General features: G+C 43.7%; 1 protein-coding gene across 2 annotated transcripts; it reads right to left on the reverse strand.

The window, feature by feature from the left end:
• Nucleotides 1–709: 709 nt before the first annotated feature.
• On the reverse strand, nucleotides 710–27,050 carry BEND4 (BEN domain containing 4). 2 transcript variants are annotated; one of them, XM_061191342.1, is made up of 5 exons: nucleotides 26,567–27,050; nucleotides 18,813–19,376; nucleotides 9,357–9,448; nucleotides 4,521–4,761; nucleotides 710–927 (listed from the first exon to the last, which is right to left on the reverse strand). In XM_061191342.1, exons 1-5 carry the CDS (start codon nucleotides 27,048–27,050, stop codon nucleotides 710–712), a joined length of 1,599 nt encoding a protein of 532 aa, XP_061047325.1. The 2 variants fall into 2 exon arrangements, with proteins under 2 accessions (XP_061047325.1, XP_061047326.1); XM_061191343.1 differs by having other exon boundaries at nucleotides 842–927; nucleotides 4,592–4,761.
• Between the last annotated feature and the right edge of the window lie 419 nt (nucleotides 27,051–27,469).

Here is a 27,469-nt window from a genome sequence, read left to right on the forward strand (position 1 = left end):
TGAAAACTATTACTGTTTGTTAACTTCAGAGATCATATAGTGCCTTCCTGAACAACAGAGTAGAAATTATTTTTTGTGGTAAAAATAACAGCTGACTTCCAATTAATCATTGTCTACAGGTGGCTTCTGATCTCTGGTTTCTTTTTAGTAACAGGCTCTGTCAATGTAGACACAGCATGCAATGTCACCTATCTTACGTCTTTGCTGAGAAGTATAAATTCAAGTCTTTGGAAAACATAAAGACAACTTATTTGAATTAAGAGAATGCTTGTTCCCTGTCCCTTACGGTAATGCCATGTCTCTACCTTCTCCCATGGGCAGGAACACTAACCCAATCTCTGTGGGGACCAGCTCTGCTCAGGAAACAGCTGACTTGAAGATTTCAGACAGGTGACCAGGAGCTCACCTCTCTTTCTTCACCCTCACCGTCTAACTAGTCATCATTTAAAATCAATTGTCATTTTTTCTTTGTATAATGTAATATTCTGAAAATCTCTGTAGGCTCCATAGACTTCCCAAACAACCCTAAAATGGGTTTGTACTAGGAACTGTGGCAGTAGGTCAAGAGTTAAGGTTTAGGATATGTAAACCTTAACTCTGTTAGGATGTGACAGAGTGACATGCTTTGGATTCTAAAGTGATGGTAACAGAACATTCACAACTGGAACTCTTGAGAGGACCGGCTGCTAGTGTGGAAAGATTTTGTCCACTAATCACCAGACCCATCCTGGGAATTTTTACTGAAGACTTCATCCTGGGAAGCCTGGTGATCGATCCCTTCATAAAATGAGCCTCCGTTGTGCAGGAAAGTCCCCACTGCCCGCCCCTGCCGGGCGTGACCCACAGCGTCACTGAACACTTTGTTTATCTGCTCCTCCGAGGGCATCCACCAGTCGGGGTTGGAGGTACAGTGCATCCTAATGAATTCTGTGGGAATACACACAACAGTAAAAAAAACAGAGAGAAAAACAGCTGGTTTTTGCAGCGAATGATAGGAAGGCTGCTTAAACTTTAACAGAAGCTCTATAAGAAAAGCTTTATGGGACATCCAATGTAATGCCATGATGATGTCACTTATTAGACCCAACTTACGCCATACACATTTTCTACTCAGGTGCAAAAGTAAAAATTACATAAGTGAGAGTGACCCCTCTAAGGCACGATTGCTATGAAAGGTAAATTTGATTTGCGAGGTGTGGTATGCACCATGCTTGGTAAAAAAAGTTAAGAGTACATTTCAAAGCCCTGTTGTTAACATGCTCACATTTTTAGAACGTTAACTATCTCCAGAAGCACAGCAAATATCATTAGATGGTATTCTTTAACCAGCTAATGATTTGTAGATTAAGTGCAAAAAAATAAAATCTCAGTGAGTAAGAAATTGCCTAAGTTTTGGTTCAGAAGAGGTTTTCACATTCTTAAAATGTTACTATAGGCTATACTTTATTTCTCTAATTGTGATATCTATAAGTGTACTGACAAATATTTTTTAGATGACTTTTCCTCCAAATATTTAATATCACCAGAAAGCAATTAGCGTGCCTGGAAGAAAGAATATACAAAAAGTAGCTCAGACTCCAATGAAACAAACTCGGCCTCCCTTGGGTTGAGCTCATATTAACCCTTCCTCTATTTTCTCAGGGAGTCAGGGAACATGTATAGTTCCTACACAGCTATTTTAATATGGACATCTGTAAACTGAAATGAGCATTCTGGAAAAAGTTCTAAGTCAAACTGTGTTTTTTTTCACAGCTGAATGAAAGTTCAAGGTGACTGCCATTTACACACCGTTTCTTCGCCAGCACTGCTCCCTCTACAAGACAATGGTTCTGGTTGTAGGACTGGATTTGCCTGAAATTTATTTGTGAAATCCCGACCCTATTTGCCCATGGAAGCTGACGCTTTTAAGTACTTGGACCAGAAAAATCCCATGAACTGAACTGTGCCCATCTTAGCAGAGATGCAGGGGCATCCCCTTCAATTCCATGCCTGAGGTGAGAGACTCATTCACCTCGCCTAAGTCCCAGCCCTAGTGGCCTTCCTTGGGGAAACAACTGTGTTTATTCAGCTCCTCGCCCTGGAAAACTGTCAGGAACCAGATGACTTATGCTGGGGTACAGGCCTAGGAAACACCGAAGGATGCTTTTCAAACCTAGGTCATGGTCATTATAATGCTGAGCAGAGAGAAAGGAGGTATTCTGGGACCACGAGTGCTCAAATATCGAGTCCTCTCCCTATTATTTTCCTTGCATTCACATCTATTCATTAGGTCCGCAAATCATCTCCAGCCAGGCTATCAACCCCAGAATTCAGGTATTCTGTTTTCTATTCCTCTCTGTCTTCCTCAAGTTCCCTACCTCATGTGTTCAGTAAGTACTCAATAACTGTTTAAGTAGTTTATCTCTATCCAGATTCCCCACTCTCATATGAACACAAAGAAATGGAAGACTCAAAGCATCCACGAGAGGAAATCAAGGCTAATTGCTGAGGATGCTGCAGCCCTGCCACTCTAAGAATGTGCCGCTCTGTGACACCTCCCACCTCCTCCCCCTCCTCAGTACCCACTGCTGCAACAGGACTTTCCCTAACACTGTGCCAGAATACTACAAGCTAAAAGTAGAGCTCATTCTGTTACACGGATATGAAGCATCCTCACATCATTGACCCCCCTTCCTTCCGGGGTCAGACCACTCTGGGGACAGGCCAGCCTAGAATTTGATTTCATTCCCCGAAGCACCCTGCTTTCCATCCCTCAGGTGTCCAACTGTCTGAGGCTTCCTTGGCTATTCTAATCTTGCTGACCACAAGGATGTCCACCCTGGGAGTCAGCAAGCATAAACCTGCAGGAAGGGAATCCCATTTAGGTCACAGGAAGGCCCCAGGATTTCAGCCTTTGGGACAGACATAAATGCTCTAACCAGCTGCCCCTGACACAACTAGCAGTTCTTGCCTATGCATTCTCCACCCATGGGCGGGTGGAAGCCTGTGGGTCCTGCCCAGCTCTCCCTGCTGGAGAGTACACATTCTGGTCAGGCAGCCTGGGCTGCATCGGTGTCACAGTGGGTCCCGCAGCATTGACAGTAGTGCTTTGAGATGTATATTAACCCCTCAGTTTCACTGACTTGCTTGTTAAAATATAAATTGTTTAACAAGGATTTCTGGAACGGGATACCTTAGTGAGGCCCCTTATCCTGATTCCCTTGTAAGCCTTATCAGGGCAACTTCCAGAGTACTCGCGGAGCGGGCTCTCAGGACAGCCCCCAAGCTCACCACTGCCTCTGCTGCCTCCGTCTGCCCTGATGATGCTGGGGAATAAAGGAAACTATGGCTAGTTTGCTAAGACAGCCCCTGGAAATTTCCATCACCCAGTCACTCTGAGTAAGTAGAATTTTCAGACTGGCCAACAGGGGGTGCTCCAGCACACCTGTGCTGAGTTAATACTGGTGTTTTCATTCTAGGTGGTTTTCTCAAGTCTAGGCCACCAGCATCAATCACCTGGGGTGGTCGTGAGGTGCAGTAATGCGTGCCTCCCCTGTCTTCACCCCAGACCCGCTGAATCAGAAGTTCAGGGTGGGTCTGGGGATCTCCGCTACTAACAAGTACTACACAGGCACCTTAGGCACGCTGACAGTCACTGTGGGCATGCCCAGAGGGGTGTAGGAATGAGTGTCCCTTCTGATGACTAAGGCCTTATCAGTGATAAGGTTTTTCACTGTGATTTCTTCACCAGGAAATATTTCGATCCCTGTCCAGAGTAAATCATTATCGTCTTTCCAACCAATAAAATCACTCTTGAACTGTACAGGTTAATATTTGAGCTATTTGATATGGATTTTTCAGGTGTGAATGCGCTTTTGTTGGCACTATAATGTTTCCACTTGTCTGTGTTTATTTATTTGCACCCACTGAATCAACCGTATACACCTCCTTACCCTCTGCCTGGCCTATCCATAGTGTGGATCAGCTACAAAGTAATCAGCTCTTAATGCTGAGGAAGTGGTATTATCTGAGTAGTATTTTTTAATACAGAAACTTTAAAAAAACCGAACAGAATAAAATCTGAGTGGGCGAGAAATACTTTAGGCCTAAGGAAAATTAATCCTAAATACATTTAAGGAGTTGGGGCAAGTATTCTTGAGAAGGTAGCTAGATTGGGGGAGGGCGTCATAGGCTGCAAATGAAATTGGGATAATTTTTGAGGTTCCTCGGCTTCTTTTCCTCTGTGCTTTCCCCAGTGCTCCAGTTCTGCTGGAGGTTGCCTTCCCGGGCAGCAAAGAAAATCTGAACTTAAAGCGTGAAACATGAGGTGCTATGCAGTGCTTATGTGCCACTAAGTGCTAAAGCAAACGAAGAATTTTTAAAGAACTTCTTGATACCAAGGAGATGGGCCACATGAAGCCTACAACGTCTCAGCGGAAAAAAACCAAAATACAGTAAAGGCTGAACACTTGCACGGGGCAGCCACAGCCAATGCGGTGAAATGAGATCACAGATGGACACTGAGTGGAAAGATGCAGTACCTCGGAGGCATGTTACTTTAACTGGATCCAGAGGGCGTCTTTCAGGACCTGTCTCTCCTGACTGCACTGACCTTTTCCTTTTCCCAAGGCCGCATGAGTACTTAAGCTCATCGGTTGTGAAAACAAATCTGATGAGGTATCGAAGGAGCCGCCTCCCGTCTTTCTTTGAAGAATTTACAGCCTCGTCCCACTGTTTGCTCGTTATGTAGACAGGATAGTTGTTCAACAGCTGCTTGCTTCCCTGGAAAAGCGAAATATTTTCTCATTACCTACTTAGCCGGCCAGCCAGCCAGCAGCCCAGGCGATCTCCATTTCAAAGGCAAACGTGCTTTTTAACCAAGTGGCTATACTGACAATGAACCAGGTACGGAAGAGCACAAGTAATTGCGCACACTCAGAACGGGCACTTTTCAAATTACATTTGCATTTTCTATAACAAGAGCCAATGAGGTATAATGAACACCTTTGAAAGAGGAGCTATTTATAACTTGCATTTTAACAGGTAGGTTAAAATGTGTCAAGATCCAATGACAGGGAACACTATTTAAATATAACCTGTAACTTTCCTTTTCAATCTATTAAAATATGCAAAAATGACTTTGAAGAGTGTGATCAAACAGGTCTCTTCATCCTTTGGTTGGCGGTTAAGTACTTTTAGAAATGATGCTGGTGGGCTACTTCCATAAGGTATTTTTTTGTGTGTTTCATGCACCTAATATCTGACAGACATTGTATTTCAGTGGAAACAACATTAAAAAGTGAATTTTAAAGAGGGGGAATTGTAGAAACAGAAAAAAATAATCACTAATAATAATGCAAAACAAGTTTCCTCAAATTATAGCTTCTGCAAATGTCACTATGTCAACTCAAAATTTTTCTTACTTTTCACCTGCATAATTTATGTCTGCTATAAAATTCTCAGGCTAAATAGTTGCAGTGGGACTAATTACAGGAATTTCTGTAACATTTATAAGCCACGTTTAGTCAATTGCACCTACACAACCATTATTTTAGTTCTGGTTGTCCATAAAATTCTACAGTCCAGGACAAATTAATTAACCCATCATCTCAGTTTTAATGTACTTCTTCCCCAGTAATTAAGGTGTACAAAATAAAGAAGGGAAACTCACTCAGTTTTACAACTCTGCAAATTTACTACAGGTTATAAATCTGGCACTATTTGGAACTGATAGGTTTTAAAAAAGTGCTCTGTTCAGTTAAGCTCTGAGAAGGGCAAATGGTATAGGAGCCAACAGGAAAGAAAGAGGCAGCAGGTATGGCTATGAAACTGTGACTGAATTATACCCATGGAAACTCATCACCGCAGCATTCATACTCCCTTGAAATAGCAGGAGTGTGACTCTGTGTCCTTTTTAAGGGAAGCAGCTGAAGGAGGTGGTTTGTGGTTTGAATTTAGAGTCAGCCTGGGTTTGAACTAAATCTTGGTTCTGGGTTTTATTTGTTGTTTCTTGAGCAAATTACTTTAACTTGTTGGACCAAAGTTTCCCCATCTACAACATGGGAAGAACTAAATTATCACGGGTTTAAAATATGAGTACTCGGGAGCATAAACCAACCCTTGGCTCTGTGTACTATGTATGATCAAAAGATGGGCAGGAGCCCAGAGGTTCCAAAGGGTCCTTCAGCCCAGGCTGCTGTTTCATGGCAGGAGGGGAGAGATGGAGGGATGACTGGAGTGACGGGCAGTGCCGATGGAGAAGTGAGGATGAGAGATGTAAAACCAAGGTGGTCAGGCAACCAATCCACTGAGCCAGGGTACGGGGGACTGAGGAGTGAAGATAATTCCCAGGTGAAACGGGGGTGTCCTCCACAAAGATAAGGAACAGAAGGTTACGGCTGGGGGGAGGAGGAGGCAGATAGCAAGGAAGAACAGTGCCTGACATATACTAGGTGCAATGAACATCCATCGGGTGACTGATGCAGTAAATACTACCGCGGCTGGCACGGAGCAGACACTCAATACCGGTGGCTACAATGAAGAGCTCTTACTTTTCTTACTTTTCTTTAAACTTCTGTGGTACTGGGACATTGAAGAGCTTCTACTGTGTATAAATTGGCAAAGTTAAAGAACTTTAAGGAGAGCACTGAAGACAAGAGGCCATTAAAAAGGGCTACTGAGGACAGAGGCCTTCCACCATCCTTAATTTGAAATCATCCTCTTGGTCATTGTCTCTGTAAGTACGCTTGTCAGCCTTACAAAAGGAGACTGTGCAGCTAGTTTTCAAACCTTTTATTTATCTAACGCTGTATGTTTCAAAAACAGCTTTCCCTCGGGTGTGTGAGCTCATCTGGCAAGCCAGGATGCCCGTGGCTGCTTGGCCAAGAAGGTTAAATCCTCTCCCAAAGTCTCACAAGTCAAAAGGCACAGCTGGGAACCCCGTCCCCAAATTCAGAGCTGCCCCTAAAACAAGAGCTGAGGCTATTTCCAGATGGGAGGTACTTGAGATGAGAGAGCTGGCAATCCAGGGAAGGTGCCCTCTCCAAGCCTGAAAGCGTCCACTCCTACAGAAGAGCTCAAAAGCTCTTCCAAAATGTAGAAATACCATTTGGAGGTCATTTTCAAGAAAGAAAGAAAGGGAAGAAGGGAGAGAGGAAGGAAGGAGGGGAGGGAGGGAGGGAGGGAGGGAAGGAAGGAAGGGAGGGAGGGAGGGAGGGAGGGAGGAAGGAAGGGAGGGAGGGAGGAAGGAAGGAAGGGAGGAAGGAAGGAAGGGAGTAAGAGAGAAAGTCATTTATAGCCCCAAACAACTCAGACTGCTCTGTGTGTTGTGGATGAGGTTACCCATGCTGTTTCAGCTCAGCTAATAGAAATCAAATGTGATTGAATAATACGACTGAGAAGATGCTCATTTGCCTGAAATGACAATAAAAATAATATAGTAATAATGATGATGATGGGTAATAAAGGTTTAAATAGTCCTATGTGGAGGAAATGTAGATATTTCCCTTATTTTTATATTTTTATAGAATTCTCTTCATATTAGCCACCAAAAGGGTATTGGTGACCTATACCAACTCTGACCTATTGTCAAGTCACTATGAACAAACCAATTTGAACAGCACTTATTTAATGTCTTCATAGAGTCATATCCAGATGGAAGACGGAGGTGTATATTAACTTTTAAGTAAGTTCTGATTTAGTCTCATGAACAATGTGCTCTCTGAGCACAGAGGGGTGTGGCAATCAGGAAGAGTTTCTGGAAGAGGTGGGCTTTTCAGATGTGCTTTTTGTCTAACAGAAATGTCAAGTTAAAAAATGTGGACCCGGGACTTCCCTGGTGGCGCAGTGGGTAGGACGCCGAGCTCCCAATGCAGGAGGCCTGGGTTCGATCCCTGGTCAGGGAACTAGATCCCACATGCATGGTGCAACTAAGAGTGCCCATGCTCCAACTAAGGAGCCCACAAGCTACAACTAAGGAGCCCGCCTGCCGCAGCTAAGACCCGGCACGACCAAATAAAATAAATAAATTAAAAAAAAAAAAAAAAAGAAAAGAAACTGATTGGAAAGACTTTGGGTTTAAAAGAGGGGTCAGTTAAAAAAAAATTTAAAAAAATGTGGACCCTATTTTAGGGAGCAAAGGATTTTAAGCATGTGATATTTATTTTGGATCTGTATTTTAGAAAAACAACTTTCCAGTGTGGAGCACGGAGAAGAAAGAATCTACTGCAACAGCCCAGGTGAAATGTGATTGAGAGTGAACTAGAGAGAAGAGACTATTCAACGTGACTGTCAGGAATGAGGAAGAGGAAGAGTCTGTGATGCCTCGAAAGTTTCTGCCCAGGGTTGGTGCTGCTTTTATTGAAGAGGAAACAGGAGTGAGGGTGGGTATTCAGAGGAGGCATCGTGAGTTCCACTGGTCAGGCAGTAGGACACAATGGTCTGGAGTTGAGTCCTGGGGACTGGGGTCTAGATCTAGATTTGGGACTCGCTAACCCACACATGGTTGATGTTCAGAGACAACGTAACTGAGCAGAGAAAGGCAGTGGAAAGATGAAAGATCAAAGTCCAGAGAACAGTGGTTGGAAAACTCCTTAAAGCTTAATAAGAAAGGGACGGGGAACCACAAGAGAGTCCTGACACAAAGGCCCAGAGAAAGGGAGCACCTGGAGGAGGGGTGAGGCCCTGCGGATGACGAGGGCTGGAAAATGGGCCCCTGGACTGGACAACTGGGAGAGTAGCAGGGTGGGGGGCTCTTGCAGACCATTCGCTGAGTAGTGGAGGTGGAGCCGGATTACGGAGGCAGGGGAGAGCAAATGAGAACTGAGAGTGGAGCAATGAATATACACCAGTCTTTCAAGTGTTTAATCACGGAGAAGAATGAGGTCCCCATTCAGCAAATGCCTTCGATGACACGCACTGGGGATGCCAATGGGGACGAGACCTGGGCCCAACCTTCAAGGAGCGGGATGTGTCGTGGTGTAGGATGAAGGTGCCGATAGGATGCTTCGGGTGATGGAAGGGGAAAGAAAAGATAATCATTGAGGGACAGAGGGAGAATCAAAGGAGGGCTGATTTTCAGGGTGGGAAGACTTGGAACAAACACTGGCTCTGCCTGAGGGAACGACAGGTGGGCTCTCTGTGCCAAAAGAACGGGGGGGAGACTTGCCCACAGGATTTAAACTATTTCTTTTTCTCCCCCTCAGAGTACAGAGTTGAAGCTTCATGATGCATGATCTTTCTCCGCAGGATGTATACTCACCCATAAACCTCAGAGTCAAACATGTATGTTGCTAGCCAATCTGTTCTGGTGTACATAGACATGGGTAAACTACCAAGATGCTTCACCTTAAGGAAATTCCAAATGGAATGAGACCTACCTCGGCCGGCTGGTCGGCTGGCTGTGGGACCATGAGCTGGTTGTGGTGCTGAAGCACTGTCTTCAGGTAGTCTAAAACGGTCTGGCAGGGCACTGGGTAGAAGAAATTGCAACAATTGCATATTAGCTATTTCGTGCCGGGAAAATAAAAAGCTCTAAGGTTTAAAAAGATTTTTGATGCAAACTTCTAAAAAAAAAGACTCATTTTCTAAAGGAAATAGAATCTTCTCTCATTTGACATCCGTAGTTATTTCAGTTTGTAAATATAGAACAGATGCTACGGTTCGAGGAGAATTTTTAGGCTCAGCACAGCTCACTGAAAACTTTCAAGTCAAACCTACTCTAAGATGAATTTGGGTTAATAATAATGATATCACACTGAACAACTCACAGAAGAGACATGTCTTCTTTGACTCAAGTTGTAACATTAGCACCCGATGGTACTTCTTAAAATTAAAGTGCTGAAAACTAATGTTTCACTGGTTTTAGATCAATGATATAATGCTCATTTGTAGTGCCATTCATTCCCAGTTCTTCAGTAAAGCAGTAAGCCATGCACTTTAGACCTGCTTCCTGACACAGACACACCTGACCATGTAGTTTTTCCGGTAAGTGTCTCACTTCTCCCCTCTCCAGAAACTCACCTGATCTGGTCCAATTCAGATTCGGTTATTATGTATTTCATTAACTGTTGCACTATATTTTGTGAGGCACAGTCTTACAGAATCACTGAATAATCACAATAAAACTGAACAGATGTTAACCCAACATAGAGTCTGACTTTTTTTTATATCATTGCTTAAATAATTCTTATATTTTAAGATTTATATTAGAGCCCTTTCCAGAGTATTAACTAATTGCTTTTAAAGGTCTTGGTAACTTAGTAAATAACCTAACTGATACGAATTATTGCCATTATCTGTCTTGGCTGTGTGTTTTCTTAAGATGTTTTTGTCACATTGAAGAAAATAATAAATATTTAACCTAAACCCTAATTTTAAAGTATCACCACTGAGCTTTCTTCACTTCGTTTTTCTCAGCACTTTTTTTTTAAGAGAGCAAACTGAAATTATCTTTATCCCCTGTTAATAGCTCTGGGTTTCTCAGGTGACATCACATTGCAACATAAATCAAAAACTACATAAACATCCTTTTGAAGAATCTGAATGATAAGAAGTAGGTTAGGAAATTTTTCTTCTTGCCAAAAAATATTTTCTTAAATAACATCCTTATAGATTTGTGTCTTACAGACCTGTGTCATAGGTCACTCTTGTATAGTCATTTGAATATATTCTTCAAATTAAAGAAGCATTTTCGGGACAAGCACAAGATTGTGCCTTCAACAAAAAGAAGGCACGTGTGTATCAGTTTGAAGTAGGACTTTTATTAAACCAAAGTTTAATAAAACCTGTCAAGTACCTCTAATTTCATCATCCTATTAAAAGACTAACCCACTTTAGAGCCCACCCTGATGTAACTAAACCCTGTGTTTTATTTATAATTCTGCCAGACCTTGCCCAAGTTCCTTTTAAGGGGCGCACTTACTGGCCAACAGTTCTATGTTCCGACAGACACTTTCACCCTGGGTATGGCTGAGTAGAGACTCTGAGTCACTGAGAGCTAGAAAATCCACTTTCTAAACCACACCATTTCTGCTAGGGTATGCAATGTTCACCAAAAAGTTTGAGCAAGTTAACTGAATGACAAACAATAATTTCCCACATTACTAGAGTTCCACAAACAAACAGTCTAACCCACTTTGCTGATGCCACAGTGAGTGAGAATGAATCTTCTGGCAATGGGCACGGATTATAGGAAAAAAGCAGAAGACTTGAGAAGCTAACAGAGACAGGAAACAAGTTTGCTGTTGAGTTCTGGCTTTTCATTAACTGTGTGGCCTTTGGGACTCCATTTAACTTCTGTGTGTGAGTCCCTTCTACACATTGCTGAAAAGAAGGATCTCAGTAGCAGCAATGCAACTGTGTATATGTCACTGCTTTTCCAAGTGACATGTGAGAGGTATTATTCTGAATTTAGTTTGGAAGTTTTAGTAAAATTTGTAAATACTCACTGACTAAGATTTGAATGAAACTTCTTCTGATACTTTATCCATATTTTACGTATGTTTAGGGAAAAAATGTTTAAGTGAAGCACAAAAACGCTTACAAAACTGAATATTCAGTGTGACCTCAACCATGTTAAAAATAATTATGTGCACAGAGAAGAGATCGGAAAGAAATAAACCAAAGTGTTAATAATTAAAAATGATTATATTTTGGTAACAGAATTAGGGCAGTTATTATTACCTTTATCCTTTATCTTCCTTGTAAAAACCAGTTTAAAAAAATTTCTACAGTGGGCATGGATTACAACTACTTAAAAGTTGTTTGAAGAATGTCTACATGACTGTTATCTCCCCTTCCTTTGCTATATATGACCTTCAGTGTTGCCTGTATAGCCCTGGAAGGGCTTGAAGGACAGCTCTCCCATCTCTACGCCCCCAGTGTTTAGGCGGCAGTGCTAAGCCCTGAGCGAGGCCGGCTGATGCACACGCGCTGGAAGAAAGTGGAATTTCATGTGCTTTTACTGGCTGTAAGGCTCTCCTGAAGGCAAGTGGGTCCTGTGGGTGGTATCTGGGCACAAGGCTGAAGGCCAGGAAGACCGAAGACAAGGCTCACATTTAGCTACTGAATTGACTCTGCACAGTTGGCAGCTGTGCTGTCTGAGAGACTCTTAAGTAAGGGCCTTCCAAGGAGAACTGCTCTGATTCTGTTTTTGCCCATATTAAGGGTGCTTGGGTCTCGAGTACCTAATTTTCCTAGCAGATCATTGCAGTAACATCTTGATCAGTTTCTCTTCTTGTTCCTCAAGCATTATTTAATCTACTTTGCTATGTAATTGTTTTTTAAAGACTCAAAACATTTACCTCAAAGTATATCACACACAATTTTATAGGGAGATTGAAATTATTTACTGTCCTCTGACGACCATGCCATCTGTGTGCTTATATCATCAAGTGTCCTATTCATATCGTCTCCGTAAAGTGTAAGTTCCTCAACTGTAAATGTCTAGAAATAAACAATGAGCTTTAAGTGTTACTCAGCCTACAGATGCATGGTAATTCACTTGATTATCACAATGTCCTGTCTCTGTTTAATTTAATTGACATGTGTAGCTGCTACAACAGAACGTGCCTGACACTGGGCTGGGAATCGGGGTTATGAGGATGACTGTGACTTAGTCTCTGTCCTCAAGGACCTTACACAGCCTGCCTCTCCTCGTATCAAGACCCCAGGAGAGACAGACACACAAGGAGTAAAAACTGGCCCTGGTACAGACTTCAACAGAAGCAAGCATGATGTACTACAGCAAGTGGTTAATTCTGCCTGGGAACTGGGGGAGGGGTTTGTTATGGAGGAGTGTCACCTGACCTGGGTACTGATGGATGAGTAGGAGTTTCTCGAGTGGGGAAAAGGAGGGTATGTTGGAAGGACAGCAGGAGTTAAAGGAAGACCAGAAGCAAGTGCACGGCGGCTCAGGAATCACAAATTGTCCAGAGGGGTTGGAACACTCGGTGTATGGTGGGAACTGAGGAGCGAGTCTCCAAAAATGAACAGGAAGACTCGGGCAGTGAAGGATGTCACATGCCACACTGAGGGGGCTGGAATTTACTCCATGGGCCAATAGAGGCTTTTCAGCAGTGGGTGACATGGGCCTTTTCAGTTGGCACAGCCTGGCGTCTGGGGGAGTTGAGTGGCTATCGCAAGAGTCCATGTGGTGAGACAGGCCTGGATGAAAGCAGTGGGGAGAGAGAGGAGGACCCCACACCAGCGGGTATATATGAGGTGGAATCCAGAGGAGAGGAGGCTGACATCAAGGAGGGAGAGAGATGGTTATGGATGGAACTGAGGTTCCCAACCTGGGTAACTAACTGAATGCTGACCTCTTTACAAGGTAAGACTACCGCCAACAATCTGAGAAAACCACTTAAGATTTCTGTACGATCAGGCACAGGACCATGTCCCTCTCTGTTTCTTAAGGTTACTCTTTGTTGAGTGCTTCCTGGAACACCTAGCAGGCACTCGGTTGCTACTTAATGAACTTAATACTTCCAGCATTCCAGTATTATCAACCTCACCTTACAGAAAGGGGAAACCGAGGCTCAGAATGGTTAAGTAAGTTGCCTAAAACCACAGATAGCAAGCGGCAGGAGCAGAAATCCAAACCCAGGTTTGACTCCAGGGTCATTTTCTTCAGCCCACGCTGTTCTGGGTCCCTGAGTCTCACAGCTACCGCCAACAGTTGTGCTGACTTTTACCAAATTCTGAGTAAAAGAACTCAATCCTTTATTGCTCTCTGTTCCTATCACTTGCTCTAGTTTCTTACTCAGAACGTTCATTCTCCTTAGAACGCGCACATTAAGTATGATCGATATGTTTCTCGGGACCAGAAGTCGACCTGAGCCTTCTCCCAGGGGCGCTCCTGGGCACGTGGGCTGGACGGTGCCATGCGTACGGGACAGCACTAGCACTGCGACACTGCACTTACTCCAAGGGCTTTTTGTTCTCACAAAACTACTTATCCAAAAACCGACACTGATTTATCTTTTTAAAATCTTCGTACATAGAACATCCTTACTTAGGATCAGCGCTTCGTACGTAATCCAAGGTGAATTCTCTAGCTTGTAGCCTCCTGAGTTAGTACAGTTGATCCTCATTATTTGCAGGTTCTGGATCTGCAAACTTGCCTACTCGCTCAAATGTATTTGCAATGGTCAAATCTGTATTTGGGGTGCTCTTGCGGTCGCTGCAGACTTTGGCTGGTCACTGAGAAATCTGCATTTCTGGAATCACACACTCCTGGCTGAGGTTGAACAAGGTAACACTTGGCCTGCTCGTTTCAGCCCTCATACGATAACAAGGGTTCTTTTCATGTTCTGTTTAGTGCCATGGTTTTTGCATTTTTGTGCTTTTTCTGCTTGGTGATTTCGCTGTTTAAAAGGAGCCCCAAACGGAGAGTTGAAGTGGTGTCTAGTGTTCCTGAGCGCAAGGCTGGGATGTGCTTCAAGGGGAAAATGCGTGTTACATAAGCTTTGTTCAGGCTTGAGTCACAGCGTTGCTGGCTGTGAATTCAATGTTAACCAACTAATACTATATATTAAATAAGGGCTCGTTAAACAAAAACATACTTAAAACGAGGTTTTGTGATTGGCTGACGAAAATGTTGCGACCAGAGGCTCTCGGGAACCGAGGTCTGTATTTCCCCTCAGAGTAATGCCTTGCTGCTTCAGTGCTCAGAGTGACTTTACAGAATAGAACGACTGCGAATAATGAGAATCGACTACATTTTGAGGGTGGAAGAGGGTAATAAACTAGCTCTGGAGTCAAGAGGCTTCGATTCTAATCTGAGGTCTGCCACAGACTTTACCTGTCCAAGGTTGCAACCTCTTTGTCTGTAAAATGGGAATATTAATTTTTGTTGGGAGTTATGAAGATAAATTGAGATGATCATAAACGTACTTTTTAGAAAGTATAAAGTTCTTTACTAATATCAACAATAAGTATATCTTCTCTATATTTGGCACTTAGAAAACTTCAAGGTATTTTTAATGTGTCATAATTATTTTACTTTGGAAGTTATTATTTTTTAAATTTTATTGAAGTATAGTTGATTTACAGTGTTGTCTTAGTTTCAGGTGTACAGCACAGTGATTCAGTTTATATATATATATATATGTATATATATATATATATATATATATATATATATATATTCTTTTTCAGATTCTTTTCCCTTATAGCTTTATTACAAAATATTGAGTACAGTTCCCTGTGCTATACAGTAGGTCCTCGCTGATTATCTATTTTATATATAGTAGTGTGGAAGTGATTTTTTAATTACCATACAGTATTTTATATTTCTAACACCCACATTTTATCATATTTTTAAATCTCTGAACTTGGTGTTCAAAGATAATTATAATGTGCAATTACGATTTGCAGTGTTTTTTCTTCTTTCTTAGTGGAACATAAAGTATTGGTGTGTCTTACATTCAATGGGGGCTTAAATTAGATGAAATATGGTATTTTATATCCACCTTCCCTTATGAGTTCTCTTCACCCAGTGCTGACTGCAAGCTTTCTAAATAAATGTGACTACTCTAACCTGACATCTTCTCCATAGAGAAGTTTGCCCATCACCATTCTTCTTTTAATAACCTCTCAGCTCTTTGTATTCCTGATCCAAATGTCTTCCTTTCGTGACTTATTTTTCTTTTAACCTATTTTCACTTTCTTTTAAAAAATTTAAACTTTTAAATAGACTATTTTCTAGTGTGATAATCTAATGCAAAAGAAAATGTGCTAATGCTATTTCCTGGGATAAAATATTTAATTGCCTATATCTGCAGGTAACTCTGGAAAGTAAGACAGCACTTTCTAGAAGCCCCTTGCTTTGCATGTAGTTGATAATCAGTAAGACTTTGTTGAATGTTTCACAAATAATACAATAAACAAAGGCCCTCTCGGGTGGTGCCAGAAAGAATACCCCTCCCCAGTCTCTTTCCTTTCGGTGAGGGCTGTCACCTTCCTTTCCCCCTTTTACAGCTGCCCAAGTGAAAGCATTTTTTCCTGTAGACTAATAGGCTCATTTCTTTTGAACTCTCAGTTCAAGAACTGCTCCCAGGTATAAACGCTTTATTTCAGGGGGAAAGAAAAAAAAAAGAAAGAAAGAAACTGGAATCTCAGAGTTGCTCAACAGCCCGACTCTGGAGAGAGAGGGAAGTGCCTGAGGAACACTGCCCCGGAACCGACCCACTGCAGGTGCCCCCATCATCTTGTTCACCTTATTTCCTCTGCTAACTGCTGCATGCTCCTCTCCCCTTTGTACTCATCCATCCTGCTTGGCTGTAAGAAGAGGGATCCTACAACATACGGGCAGATTCTACAGGAAGAAAGCCCCAGGTCCTTCCATGGAAATGTACAGCCTCTAGGATAACAGAGGCCTACTGGGATCATTGGGAAGCACGGATACTGCTTAGGGAAAATCGATTCCAAATCTCACAGGAAAGTTACTGCTTGCAAAATATTCTTGTTACGTGCAAAACCAGAGTATTATTGCTGTACTTTTCCTCATATGGATAAAAGTAACAGATTCCCCCCGGCCCCGCCCACACCAAAGGCATAGCTTGTAGAATGCCAAAGTGGATTCTTGGGTGATCACCCACAGTCTGGTTTGTTGTTTAGCCAAAGATGGAGGCTGGGAGGTGAGGAGGGCAAGAGGGCAGTGATGTCTCTCTTTGATTCAAGTCTTTCATCTCGAGGGGCACTTTCAACCTGACGCCCAGTACTAAGGTATCCCTAGGTAATGAATCCATGAGTTAAGTAATCACAAACAGCTAATCTTTCCTGCATTTCACACTATTTTTGTTCTATTCATAATTGACAAACTGATTTTCATCTATATAGTTGAATTTCAGTATGGATTATTTAAAGCAATCATGGCTCTCCACGTAGAATTGGTTCAGGTTCATGGAGGGGACTCTTTACAGTAACAGTGGTGGAATGTTTACAGTTAACAGTGGTGATCATTAGCCTAATTTCAACAACTGTCATTCAATGTCTGACCGTCAAGAGGACTCAAGAAATTGCAGCATTTTCGTCTTTCTGGGAAGCAGAGAAGGACAATGATTAGTGCAGGCCAGCAATGAGTTATCCCTGACACAGACATTTCATCTGTACAGATTCAGGAAACAAGAGGTGGACTGAACCCCAAATTTGCTTGGTAAGTTTACCAAGGACAGACGGCTCACCAAATATTTACGATTAGGAATGAGGCAATAATACTCTGGACATTTGTGTCACCTGTCCTTGCACTCTGAAACTCTTCCCCACGGTTCTGAATGGCTGATGTAAGGATCTGCAGTTGGCTGATCTCCAGGACACTATGTTCTCCCCTAATGAAAGAGGAGGAGTGGGGAGTAAGATGCAACATACCCTTTTGGGGGTAAAACCAATAGTTAACATAATTTATGAAACTGTGAAAGTTGTAAAATCCCAGTGTGTTAGCTGCACCCGTATCTCTTTGACTTGGAGAAACCAGTAGCGCTCTGGTTCCACTGCATTCTTCTGGGTCCTGCCAGTCTCTCTGCTGCAGTCAGATCCTGCCCGGCAGGGAAAACGCCAAGACTCTGCATCTAACCCCAGGGCTCAAATGTAACAACAGAGAATGGATTTACTTCACCTCTTGCTTCTCTCCCACAACTGCACTCAATCTAATTCCAAAACATTCTGAGCCAAACCTCAGCTCTATTTGGGCAATTCTCTTAAAATGAAAGGACAGAAGGAAAATAAATTTCTGATTTGGCAATGCTAATAAGCAAATGGGTAACTTTCTTCAACACTTCCTTCTTTTTACATCAGCTGCCAAATTGGGTGGTGCAAAGACATCAAGTTAGGAAAAGAACATAATTTCTATTTATGGATCAGCCTTAAAATTTTTAAATATATTATGTATGCTTTATTTTGAACATATTAGTATGCAAGTATATGTATGTAAATAACCAATGAATGTGTACATTGGTAGATACACGCTCAAAAATTTTTATCAATGGGCTGCATGATTAAAAAGGTCTTAATGTCTTTTATAAGCCACAGACATGCAGGAATGACCTCAAAGATATAGGCAAAATCAGGAGCATTCCAAATAGGTTAAAAAATGGCTTTGCAACCCAGAGAAGATCTTGCCATAAAGATGACTTTACTACTCTGCAGATCTAGTGTCTCTGCGAGGTGGTAAAATGCCTCATGTTTAGCCAGGAGCACAGCTAGTTTGTGACCAGCCTAATAACTGGTCTGTCTTTGAGCTATTCCTTTTAGTTTACAGTTGCATATTAACTTTAAGGGGGAGTTTGCATGCTAAAAAGAGACCACGCCTGTTGAAACTTAACAAGAAAGGGGAGAAATTAGTGGAATAGAAGAGACCATTTGTTCTCTGAGCCCTGCCTCTGTAGATATCATTTCATTTAAATTTCTATCATGGACTAATAAAACACATATATCAAAGTCTTTAAAAATACAAAAGCCATTTTAAAGGAACAGGGTCACTTTTTGAAGAAAATTCAAGCTCACAGCACCTGGCCTATTTCAATCTCATTGCACTACATCTAGGAATCACTTTTGTATCAGTGGAGACATCTTTCAATAGGACCACAGTTTTCAGGCCTACACCCCAGAAGACTGTGGCTTAAACATAGGACAAGGCTAGGGGCTCATCTTGAAATTTCTGTTTGGCACTGGTAGGCTAAAACTGTGCATGCCTGTTTTTCCAACTTTTCTACATCGCCGGCCCAAACAACAACAAAAAGCCACACATACATGCACGCATGCATACATACATGCAGATGGGACACGGGAAAGGAATGAGTTGCAGGTGGCTTGCAAGTAACAGGGCAGGGTACCTGGGATGCTCTCTAACTTTCTTCTGAGCTCTTCATTTTCTTGTTGCAGTGAAATCACCTCCTGCTCCAGCTCTTGGCATCGAGGACAGTAGCCCTCCTCTTCCTCCTCTTCTTCCTCAGGCAGCGTAGAAGAGGATGGGTGACCGTGGGATTCGGATGTCGCTGGGGAGGTCCAGCCACCTAGTGTGTGCACGGGGGACGTTGCTAGAGGATCCACATCCGCCAGGTGGCCATACTCACTGACCGAGGAGGTGTTTGCAGTCGGAAAGCTCCCGGAGAGCAGGTAATTTTGCAGGGAGTCAGTGAAAACCCTCAAGAAGGCAGAAGTCTGTTGTTTCCTTTGCATATATTGCATCTCTATGTCTACATTGTCTGAGGTCTGACTGTGGACCCCTTTGCCAACAGGGCACTGCTCCTGTCTTTCAGTGTAACTTGAGCCTTCCTGCTTTACGCAAGAAATCATGGATTGAGAATGGCTGGAGTCCAGAAGCTTTCCTCCACAATTTAAGAGGCTAAGGACTCGGCTGCATTGTTGAGCAAAGGCGTCCAAGATCATACGACTCTCTGAAATACAAAAGAAGACACATCAGAGACTGACAACCAAGACAAGGGACAAGTAAGGTCCTCGATCTAGAGCTTAACATTAAAAAATGTCAAAAACATGGACTTCTACTCTCTGCTACACATGCAGGTGACATGGTGAATCCACTTCTAAGAGGACGCATAGCTTCCTGCTGCTCTGTGACTGGTGGGGTGCCTGATGAGCTATACCCCTAACTTGACTCTGGGAAATGGCTGGACTGCGAGACTGGGGCACCGGATAGAGGCTCCCTCTCCATGGCATTAACTGGCCTGCACAGGTCTGAACTAACACCTTTGGCTTCATTAATATCCTCACTCTAATGAATCGAGCCAGCCCTGCAGACTCAACTCCTCATTGACAGGAGGGCTTACAGCAATCATTACGTCTATTTCTGGAGTGCCCTCATGCCCTTGCTATTAATCAGCTGATACAATCCCTGCTGAGAGTACGTTGCTCCCAGATGCAAAATGGAGAAGAACTATAAGTCTTTTTGAAGAGCTCACTAAACGTCTAAGGTAAAACAAAGAGTGGGCCTACGAGGCAAACGATGAGGAGCCCCGAAGCAAGACTGTGTCATCCAACATCTGTGTTCACCATTCTTTTACTTTATCTGCTAACATAGATTTCTTGTCAAGGCCAATGTTTAGCTTGATCTATAGCAGCATCATCTGAAAAGCAATAGTGCCTCTTCTCAGGGCTTCTCCCACCAAATCTCTTAAATGGTATGTGCCGAGAGTGCCAGTTAGTTTCCACAAATGTATTCTAAAGCATATTAACTGTCAATCAGTGGAAAGCAAAAAGCAAACAGAAAACAATCGGTTCACTTCAAAAAGAAAGAAAGAAAAAACCCAACGTCGTGAAAATGTGATTTAATGTTGTCAGTCTAAGGGGCTTGAAAATTCACCCTAAATGTAAACGTCACAAGAACATTGTCTTCTTTCTGGACCACCACCCAGAACGCGCTATTTATATCAATAACTACCCACAGAGAGAGAGAGAACTTTGTTAGGGCTTATATAGAGCTATCAGGGTACCTCTCATTTCCTCTCCCACCCTACGCGGAATAATGGCAACAAACAAAATATTGTAGATTCTAGATGCCGATATCCGTTGTTTATGATAGAAATGTAACTAGTCACTTGCTGTCTCTGGAAATGTTGACTAGCTGTATTTTTTTCTGAGGGAAAAAAAAAAACCTTTAAAAGTGAAGAGTGGTGAGATGCTGGAGGGCTTCTATGGGGACAACAAACTAGAATGTTGTGATTAAGAAACTGATTTCTCTAGAAAACCCAGGATGATGACCAACGAAACCAACCTTCACAAACCTCCAGGTGGTACTTCATCCTCTACTTTGTTTTTTCTTACTGTTCTTCCTGAAGTAACTCAGATATCAGGGGAAGGGGGTACAAGTCTCCTATTTCACTTATTTAATAAGAATATACATAAAGCCCAGAGCATATAGGAAGCACCTCTCATATCTCCCAAATCTATAAAATGCTCCCATTCCTAAATCTCTCAGGAAAAATGACAAGTCAGAACACAGAGGCCAGTTCTTTTCAGTTCAGGAGAGATTTACAGACTGTATGTTCCATGAGTGGACTGGGGTTTGAGGGCCAGCACAGAATCTCAAGAAATATTTACTGAATACATGTGGGGACTCTTATAAATAAACAGAGTATCTTAGTTTACAGCATTTGTACCCTTACCCTGAATCCCACAAATATTAGGCACAGGCCTATTTTTTACACGATTATTTTGAGTACTAAAGAAAGAACTAGATGCCAGGTATAGTTTTAGGCTAGAGCTGATTGATGGGCTGGGAACTTGGCTGAAGTAGCAGCCAAGATAAAGTCAGCTTCCTGCCTTGGAGAAAAAGGGATGTGGATATGGGAAGGATATTTCGCACACCGAACACTGGAAGTGATGATGACTCTGCCCCCAGCCAGGTGGAAAGGAAGAACTGAGCTCATGATTTGAACCAAAACTTAATGGAGAAAGACTTCAAATAGTTGGGTATTATATCTTACTATGACCAAAACCGAATAAACAAGAAAGTAAACAGTTGAACCATACAAGTGGGGAGGTTTAAGATGCTGCATTCTCATTTCTTTACTCCTGGCTTTTTGTTCTTTTATTAGTAAAATCAAAGGACGATATTGATTGGGGATTCTCAATTCTAGCACACTAGCAGTTTTCATTCATTTAATCCTATAATCCCATTCTAGATCTAAAGTTGTATTTACTGTTTGCATTTTAATCAGAATAGTCCCAATTGATTTACAGCCTATACACCTATAACATAACCTTGATGAAAGGAACAAAATATGAAAGGAAAGGCTAAAACAGAATTGCCTAGAAAGAACTGCTCGAATGTATTTGTCCAATGTCCTAAGGAGCTCAGTTGTTTTAATCATATTGATAAATCACGTTAGGGTATAGATTTTAAGGGAAAAAAAATCTGATGTAGAGACAAGCATGATTTGTTTTCTTAACTGAAGGATAAACTCGTAATATGCTGAGAAAAAAATCATTATGTAATATACTACATTATGAAGATAATGTATTAAAGTGCACTCAGAATATCAGAGAATAGTTACAATCATAAAACTGTTCATGCCTGCGGTTTTTTCAAATGCTTCATTCTGAATTTGTTCTCAGAACTGATATATGTAAAAATGCCAACTGTAGCCCTAAAGCTGAATTCTCTTCTTTTCACTACCTTATATTTGAATGGTATTTTATGTCAATACATTGAAGAGTATGATGAAAAATATTACTATTATACTTGGTGGAAAATGGCAAATCTTTACACTTAACACATATTGCAGCCAGCAATGCTTCAGCTTTCCATACAGAATATAATTAGAACACAAGTACTGTGCGATGCCCATTATTGCTAAGAAATGGAGAAAAGTTCTGTTTTCATATGAACACGATTGAATGGCCACTGATCCACGATTCTTAACTGAGCAAAGTGTGAACATGTATTTTGAAATTTTTAAACTCTTTCCCCCCCCAGGCACAGAATGTTCCAGTCAAGTGATGGCAAGGAAGTACAAAGTCAACAGTTTATAGAGAGGCTTTAAAACAACCTAGTTTATCCCTAACTTCTTTAAAATTAAACACCGTAAAATGTTAATAAATCACAATCACAAAGCACTCTAAAATGACCACATCTCTCTAATTTATTTTGCTTTATTGTGCAATCTGTCGGGATCTAATATCATGTTGCAAATTGTGCCTAGTCTGATTCCAGAATCCGAACCCATGTTATTTTTGTAATTAAAAAATTCATTTCTAGAAATTCTTCAGAATTTAAGTGGTTTAATCCATCCTAAATCTGATAAGTGAAGAAGAGGGATGGGAACTCAGCAATGAAACACAGGCTCCCTACTTTAACATCCTTCTTTGTAAGTAAAGCCTTGAATGGAATTTGTCCATCACAGCAGATCCCCAAGAGTATTCTGTTTCTATGAAGGAGATCACAGTAGTCAAGATTAGTGGTAATCTTTTGATTTTAGCCCACAAAGGGTGAAATATATTAATATTAAAAATGCAGAAGCAGAAAAAAAATTTTTGTGACCTATACTACCATGTATCCATATATTACATCTATCAAAGGATTTGCAACTAGTTCAAAATAGATAATTTCCTTAAAACATTAATATAACTTCTTTTTATGAGAGGACTTCGTGGCATAGAAAATAGAAGTTAGAAAATGAAAGCATCTTTGGAAGCATCACCCCTGTCTTAAATCAATGAACTACTGTATGTCTTTGAAAAAAATGCCATCCAATTTTTTTTTCCTAATGGCAAATATCAACACAGCAAAACAGGATGCAATTTTTCTAAATAAATAAATCAATGATGTGTCAAAAATTAACAGATGAGTTAATATACTCGGTGCTATCAAAACCAGATGGTGCTTCCTAATATTCATCCTGCTCAGTCAATCCCTGAATATTTTCTGGACCATCGGTATATAAAATAGGATGCTGCTATTTGTGATGGCAAACAAAAGCAATCATGCCTGCCAAGCACATACTATAACAGGCAGCATTTCAGCTCTGCTAGACAGAAAGTAATTAGAATGCTTTTAATGTCCAAAAGAATGATGCTGATAGGCTGCCACAGATGTGTAGATTTATGAATATTTATATGGTGGTTTATAGCTGACACTTTTATCAGTTGAAGAAGATAAAATATCTGCCTGACTCAAAAGCTTGACAGTCAGGTTAATAAAATCTCATTAAAGAGAATGACCTATGCAATTATATAGGATTTATTGTAATTCATTTTTGATTGTACTCTGCTTAAAGATGCAATTTCCCATTTCCTGATGCCAAATTTAGGCTGCATATCAAGATCTACGTGGGTTTTAACTCTAAGCCTCCCACAGAGGAAAAATATGCTTTTAGAACCATGGCATATTACCGCTTTTAAGGAAAATTATACTCTTCAGGAGATTTTATATGAATGTTGAAAAATCTATTTTAATCATGTATTTCTCCTCTCAATGGTTTATGGTCCTTAATGGCAAATAAGGTTCACTTCAACCCTTTCATCTTTTCACTGCATTTTCTCTGGACACTCAGTTATCTCTCTTCCATCCTTGACTCATTTCATCTCATCGACATTTTGACTATTTTCAGTTTACGAGGTGGCCTGAGACCCTGCAATACCACTGTTGTGAGGGTGCAACAAGCAAATCACCACCCCTACCCCTACCCCATCCAGTGTGCTAGGATGGCTGTCTGTACACACATGCTTATTGGTTCAAAGTGGAACCACTAGTTCCTCAAAGAGCCAATCAGCTCTTCAGGTGACTGTCCCACTGATGGCCACTCACATCACTGTGCCTGTTAAGAGATGGCTTTGTCCCCCAATGATTAATAGTATGACCACAATTCATGATGTCTAGTACAATGGTCTTTTTTTTTTTTTTTTTTTGCCCCTGACCATTTTCCTCACTGCATGGCAGAAACCTACCATTCAATTCCTATCTTTCCAACAAGCACATGGCATCCTGTTCTTGGGGCTATTAAGCCTACCTCTCTATGACCTCTCTTAAAAAAAAAAAAAAAAAGCAGCAGCAGCACTGAAAATAAAAGAAAATAAGAAATATAGGGAGTTGGAGGGGCATCAAAAAGCCCCTTTCCACTCCTTTAGATTCAGTGATATGATTCCACCTGGGGACAGAGACAAACTAAACAGGACATTAGAAGAAACACTGAAAGAGAACATTCAGAACAAGGTAAGAAGGAAACAACAACAAAAACTCCTTATGGATAAAAGAGTGGGGAAACTGCCAGAGTAGAAGGGACCATGGAAAGGATAGCAAGTGACTGGTGCAGAAAAAAGAAATACAGGAAAAATAGCAGAGAAAAGCAAGGTTAAAACTATGGATGAAAATGGAAATGAGAGGGGGCAGATTTATACTGTATTAAAAAAAGTAAAAGACAGAAAGAACGACAGTCAGCAAAGACTGAAAGGAGAAAGCAGGATGAGATTAAAGACTGAACTGGGCAGATAAAGAGGGGGAAAACCCCAATGAACATGGTGGCACTGAGGCTGTGCAAAGGAGTAAGCAAAATATAGAATGTGGAAAAAGGACCCAAACTTCTGAACAATGTAAAGATAAAGGAAGATAAAGCAGAGCCGGGAAATAAAAAGGAGTGAACAAGAAGTAGTATATAAGAAAACCAGACCCCAAGCCCAGAAAGCACACAAACCTCACTAAGAAGGGGGGTAACAGAAGAAAAATGCGGAAAGTGAAAGTAGGCTAGCCTCACAATGAACATAAAAGCACAGCGGAATAAAAATACAGGAAAAAACCCACACCTCACAAACAATAAGGACATCCACATAAAAACCTCGCCAACATCTCCCAGCCAGTGAGGGATGTGACAGAACAAGTCTTCACTATAACCTGTAATTAGATTTTCTTTCTCAAAACCAATCCTTCTTGTGTCAAAATATTGACAAACAACAGAACATGAGCTTAGGCATCTATAACGCATTTCAAGACAATGCTCCTGTTTTCATTAGGAAAAAAGGAAGCCGTGGATTCATTGATATGCAGAATTTGGGGGGCTCCAAAGTGCCGTAAAAGGTCTGAGCAGGAACTTTTCGTTCTGAGCGGCGGGATACACGGGGCTGCGCGTCCTCGGGTAGCAGAGAGCACACTCGGGCGCAGGCCCCAGGCTGTGACCTCTCCAGCAGCCCGTCTCCCTCCTCGCCGCCGGGCTAGAGAGCCGGCTTTTCTCAGGAGTCGCGTACCCTGGGGTGGGTGCTCCCCGAAAGGCAGTCATTTCTGCGGGGCCCGGGACCCCGCGGTGCAGCAGCGCCCACCCGGCGGGGCCCAGAGTGCCCGGGGTTCCCGGGGCTGGGGGGAGGGGCGGGAGGTCTCCGTCCCTGAAGTCGCGGCCGCCGGGGCGAGCGCCAGTTCCACCCGCGTGCCTGCTGCAGAGGAGCCCCGCGTCCTACACACACCGGCAGGGACCCTGGGGTGGCCGGGGAAAGGGGGGCAGGGAGAGGCAGAGACAGCGCGCGCTCGCCCGGAAAAAAGCAGGAAAGCAGCCCTAGGGCCAGCCGCGTGACCGCGACAGAGTGAGGACCAGAGAGCAAATGAGAAGGGAAAAAGAGAAGGAAGAACAAATGGAGGAGAGAGGCAGATAAAGGGAAGAAGCAGAAGGAGAAAGTGAAGCAGCAGAGGGGAAAGGGAGGGCGTCCCCGAGAACCGCCAGAGTAGCGCCAGCTTCTCCCCGCGCCGCCGCCGCTGTCACCCCACGGTGTCCCGCCCCCACTCCCCGCCCGCGCGCCGCCCCCGCCCCGCAGATCGCCCCTGCCGCGCTCCCCGGACGCCGAGCGGGATGCGAGCGGCGGAGCCACCTGTTAAGAGGCGCGCGCGCCATCGGAAGCCCCGGACGCAGCGGCGGTGAACCTCCAGAAGTTGCTGCCGGCGCGTAGAGGCCTCGGGGGTGCGCTCGGACGCCCCGATGCTCCCTCAGCCGGCTCTGCGCGCCTCCCGCTCTCCCCTCCCACCCCCCCGCCGCCCCCCCGCCGGGCTCGGCGCGCGGGAGGCTGTCCTCCGTCCCCGGTTTCTCCTTCCCGGGTCCCACCCCTCCCCTCGCCCGTGGCGGGACGGAAAGTTGCTGCCGAGAGTTGGTACCTGCGCTGAGCTCCAGGCTGGCGCCGTTGCCGCCCGCGCTGCTGCTGCCCGCGGCGGCTGCCGCCGGGCCTGAGCCGTACCTGACGACGGCGGCGAAAGATGAGGACGACGACGCGGCGGGGGCCGCGGGCGGCGGCGCTGGGATCCTCAGGTGGCCCTGGGACGCGGCGGGCGTGCAGGACGGAGATGACGACGAGGCGGCGGCGGCGGCCCGGCCGGGCCCGGGTGGGTAAGAGCTCTGCGCCTGGAACTGCTGCGGTGGCGGCGGCGGCTCGCTGCTGCTGATGGAGACCGCGGCTTGCGGCGCGAAGGCCGGCGGGGGCGGCCGCACGTGCGGCAGCTCCACCAGGGTGGGTCGCTCGTAGCGCTTGGCCAGCGCCGGTCTCTTGCTGGGGAATGTCTTGAGGACGCTGTAGGGGCCGCGCTGCTTGTAGATTTTGGGGACGCTGGGCCCCTCTTCCGCCGGCTGCATCTCCTCCTCCATTCTGCGCCTCTGGGCAGGTCCCAGGTCGCACGCCCCCTCCGCGCCCGGCGCCGGGCTCCGAGGGTGCCTCTGCCGCCCGCCCGCCGGCTCTGCCCGAGTGCGCGCGTGTGGGAGGGTGGCTGTCTGTGCCGTGGCCGCCGTCGCCGCCGCCACTGCCGCCTGTCGCGAAGGCTGGCATCGCCGAGCCCCTGCGCGGGGGGCTGCCGCCCGAGCGCTGATTGACAGGCTGCCTCACCAATGCCTGGAGGGAGAAAGGAGGTAAAGAGCAAGTGTTTAGGGTTATATCTGCTAATGATAATGGGGGCGGGGGCGGGGCCTGGCGCCGCCGCTGCCGCCCGCGTGGTTGCCCAGCCGGGTGTGCGCCTCCGACGGGGGAAGGGAAGGAATGAGCCGGGACCCGGAGGGCCCCCTGGTAACAG

This window comes from Eubalaena glacialis, chromosome 5, assembly GCF_028564815.1.
Source record: "Eubalaena glacialis isolate mEubGla1 chromosome 5, mEubGla1.1.hap2.+ XY, whole genome shotgun sequence".
Classification (NCBI taxonomy): domain Eukaryota; kingdom Metazoa; phylum Chordata; class Mammalia; order Artiodactyla; family Balaenidae; genus Eubalaena; species Eubalaena glacialis.

What these genes read in the sequence shown, in the direction of transcription:
- BEND4 (XM_061191342.1), bottom strand. Translation starts at nt 27,050, where the DNA reads ATGGAGGAGGAGATGCAGCCGGCGGAAGAGGGGCCCAGCGTCCCCAAA. An exon ending in CAGCCGACCAGCCGGCCGAG is followed by an intron (nt 4,762 to 9,356) that starts GTAGGTCTCATT and finishes TCGCTTTTCCAG; the next exon opens with GGAAGCAAGCAGCTGTTGAA. An exon ending in TAAAGTAACATGCCTCCGAG is followed by an intron (nt 928 to 4,520) that starts GTACTGCATCTT and finishes GTATTCCCACAG; the next exon opens with AATTCATTAGGATGCACTGT.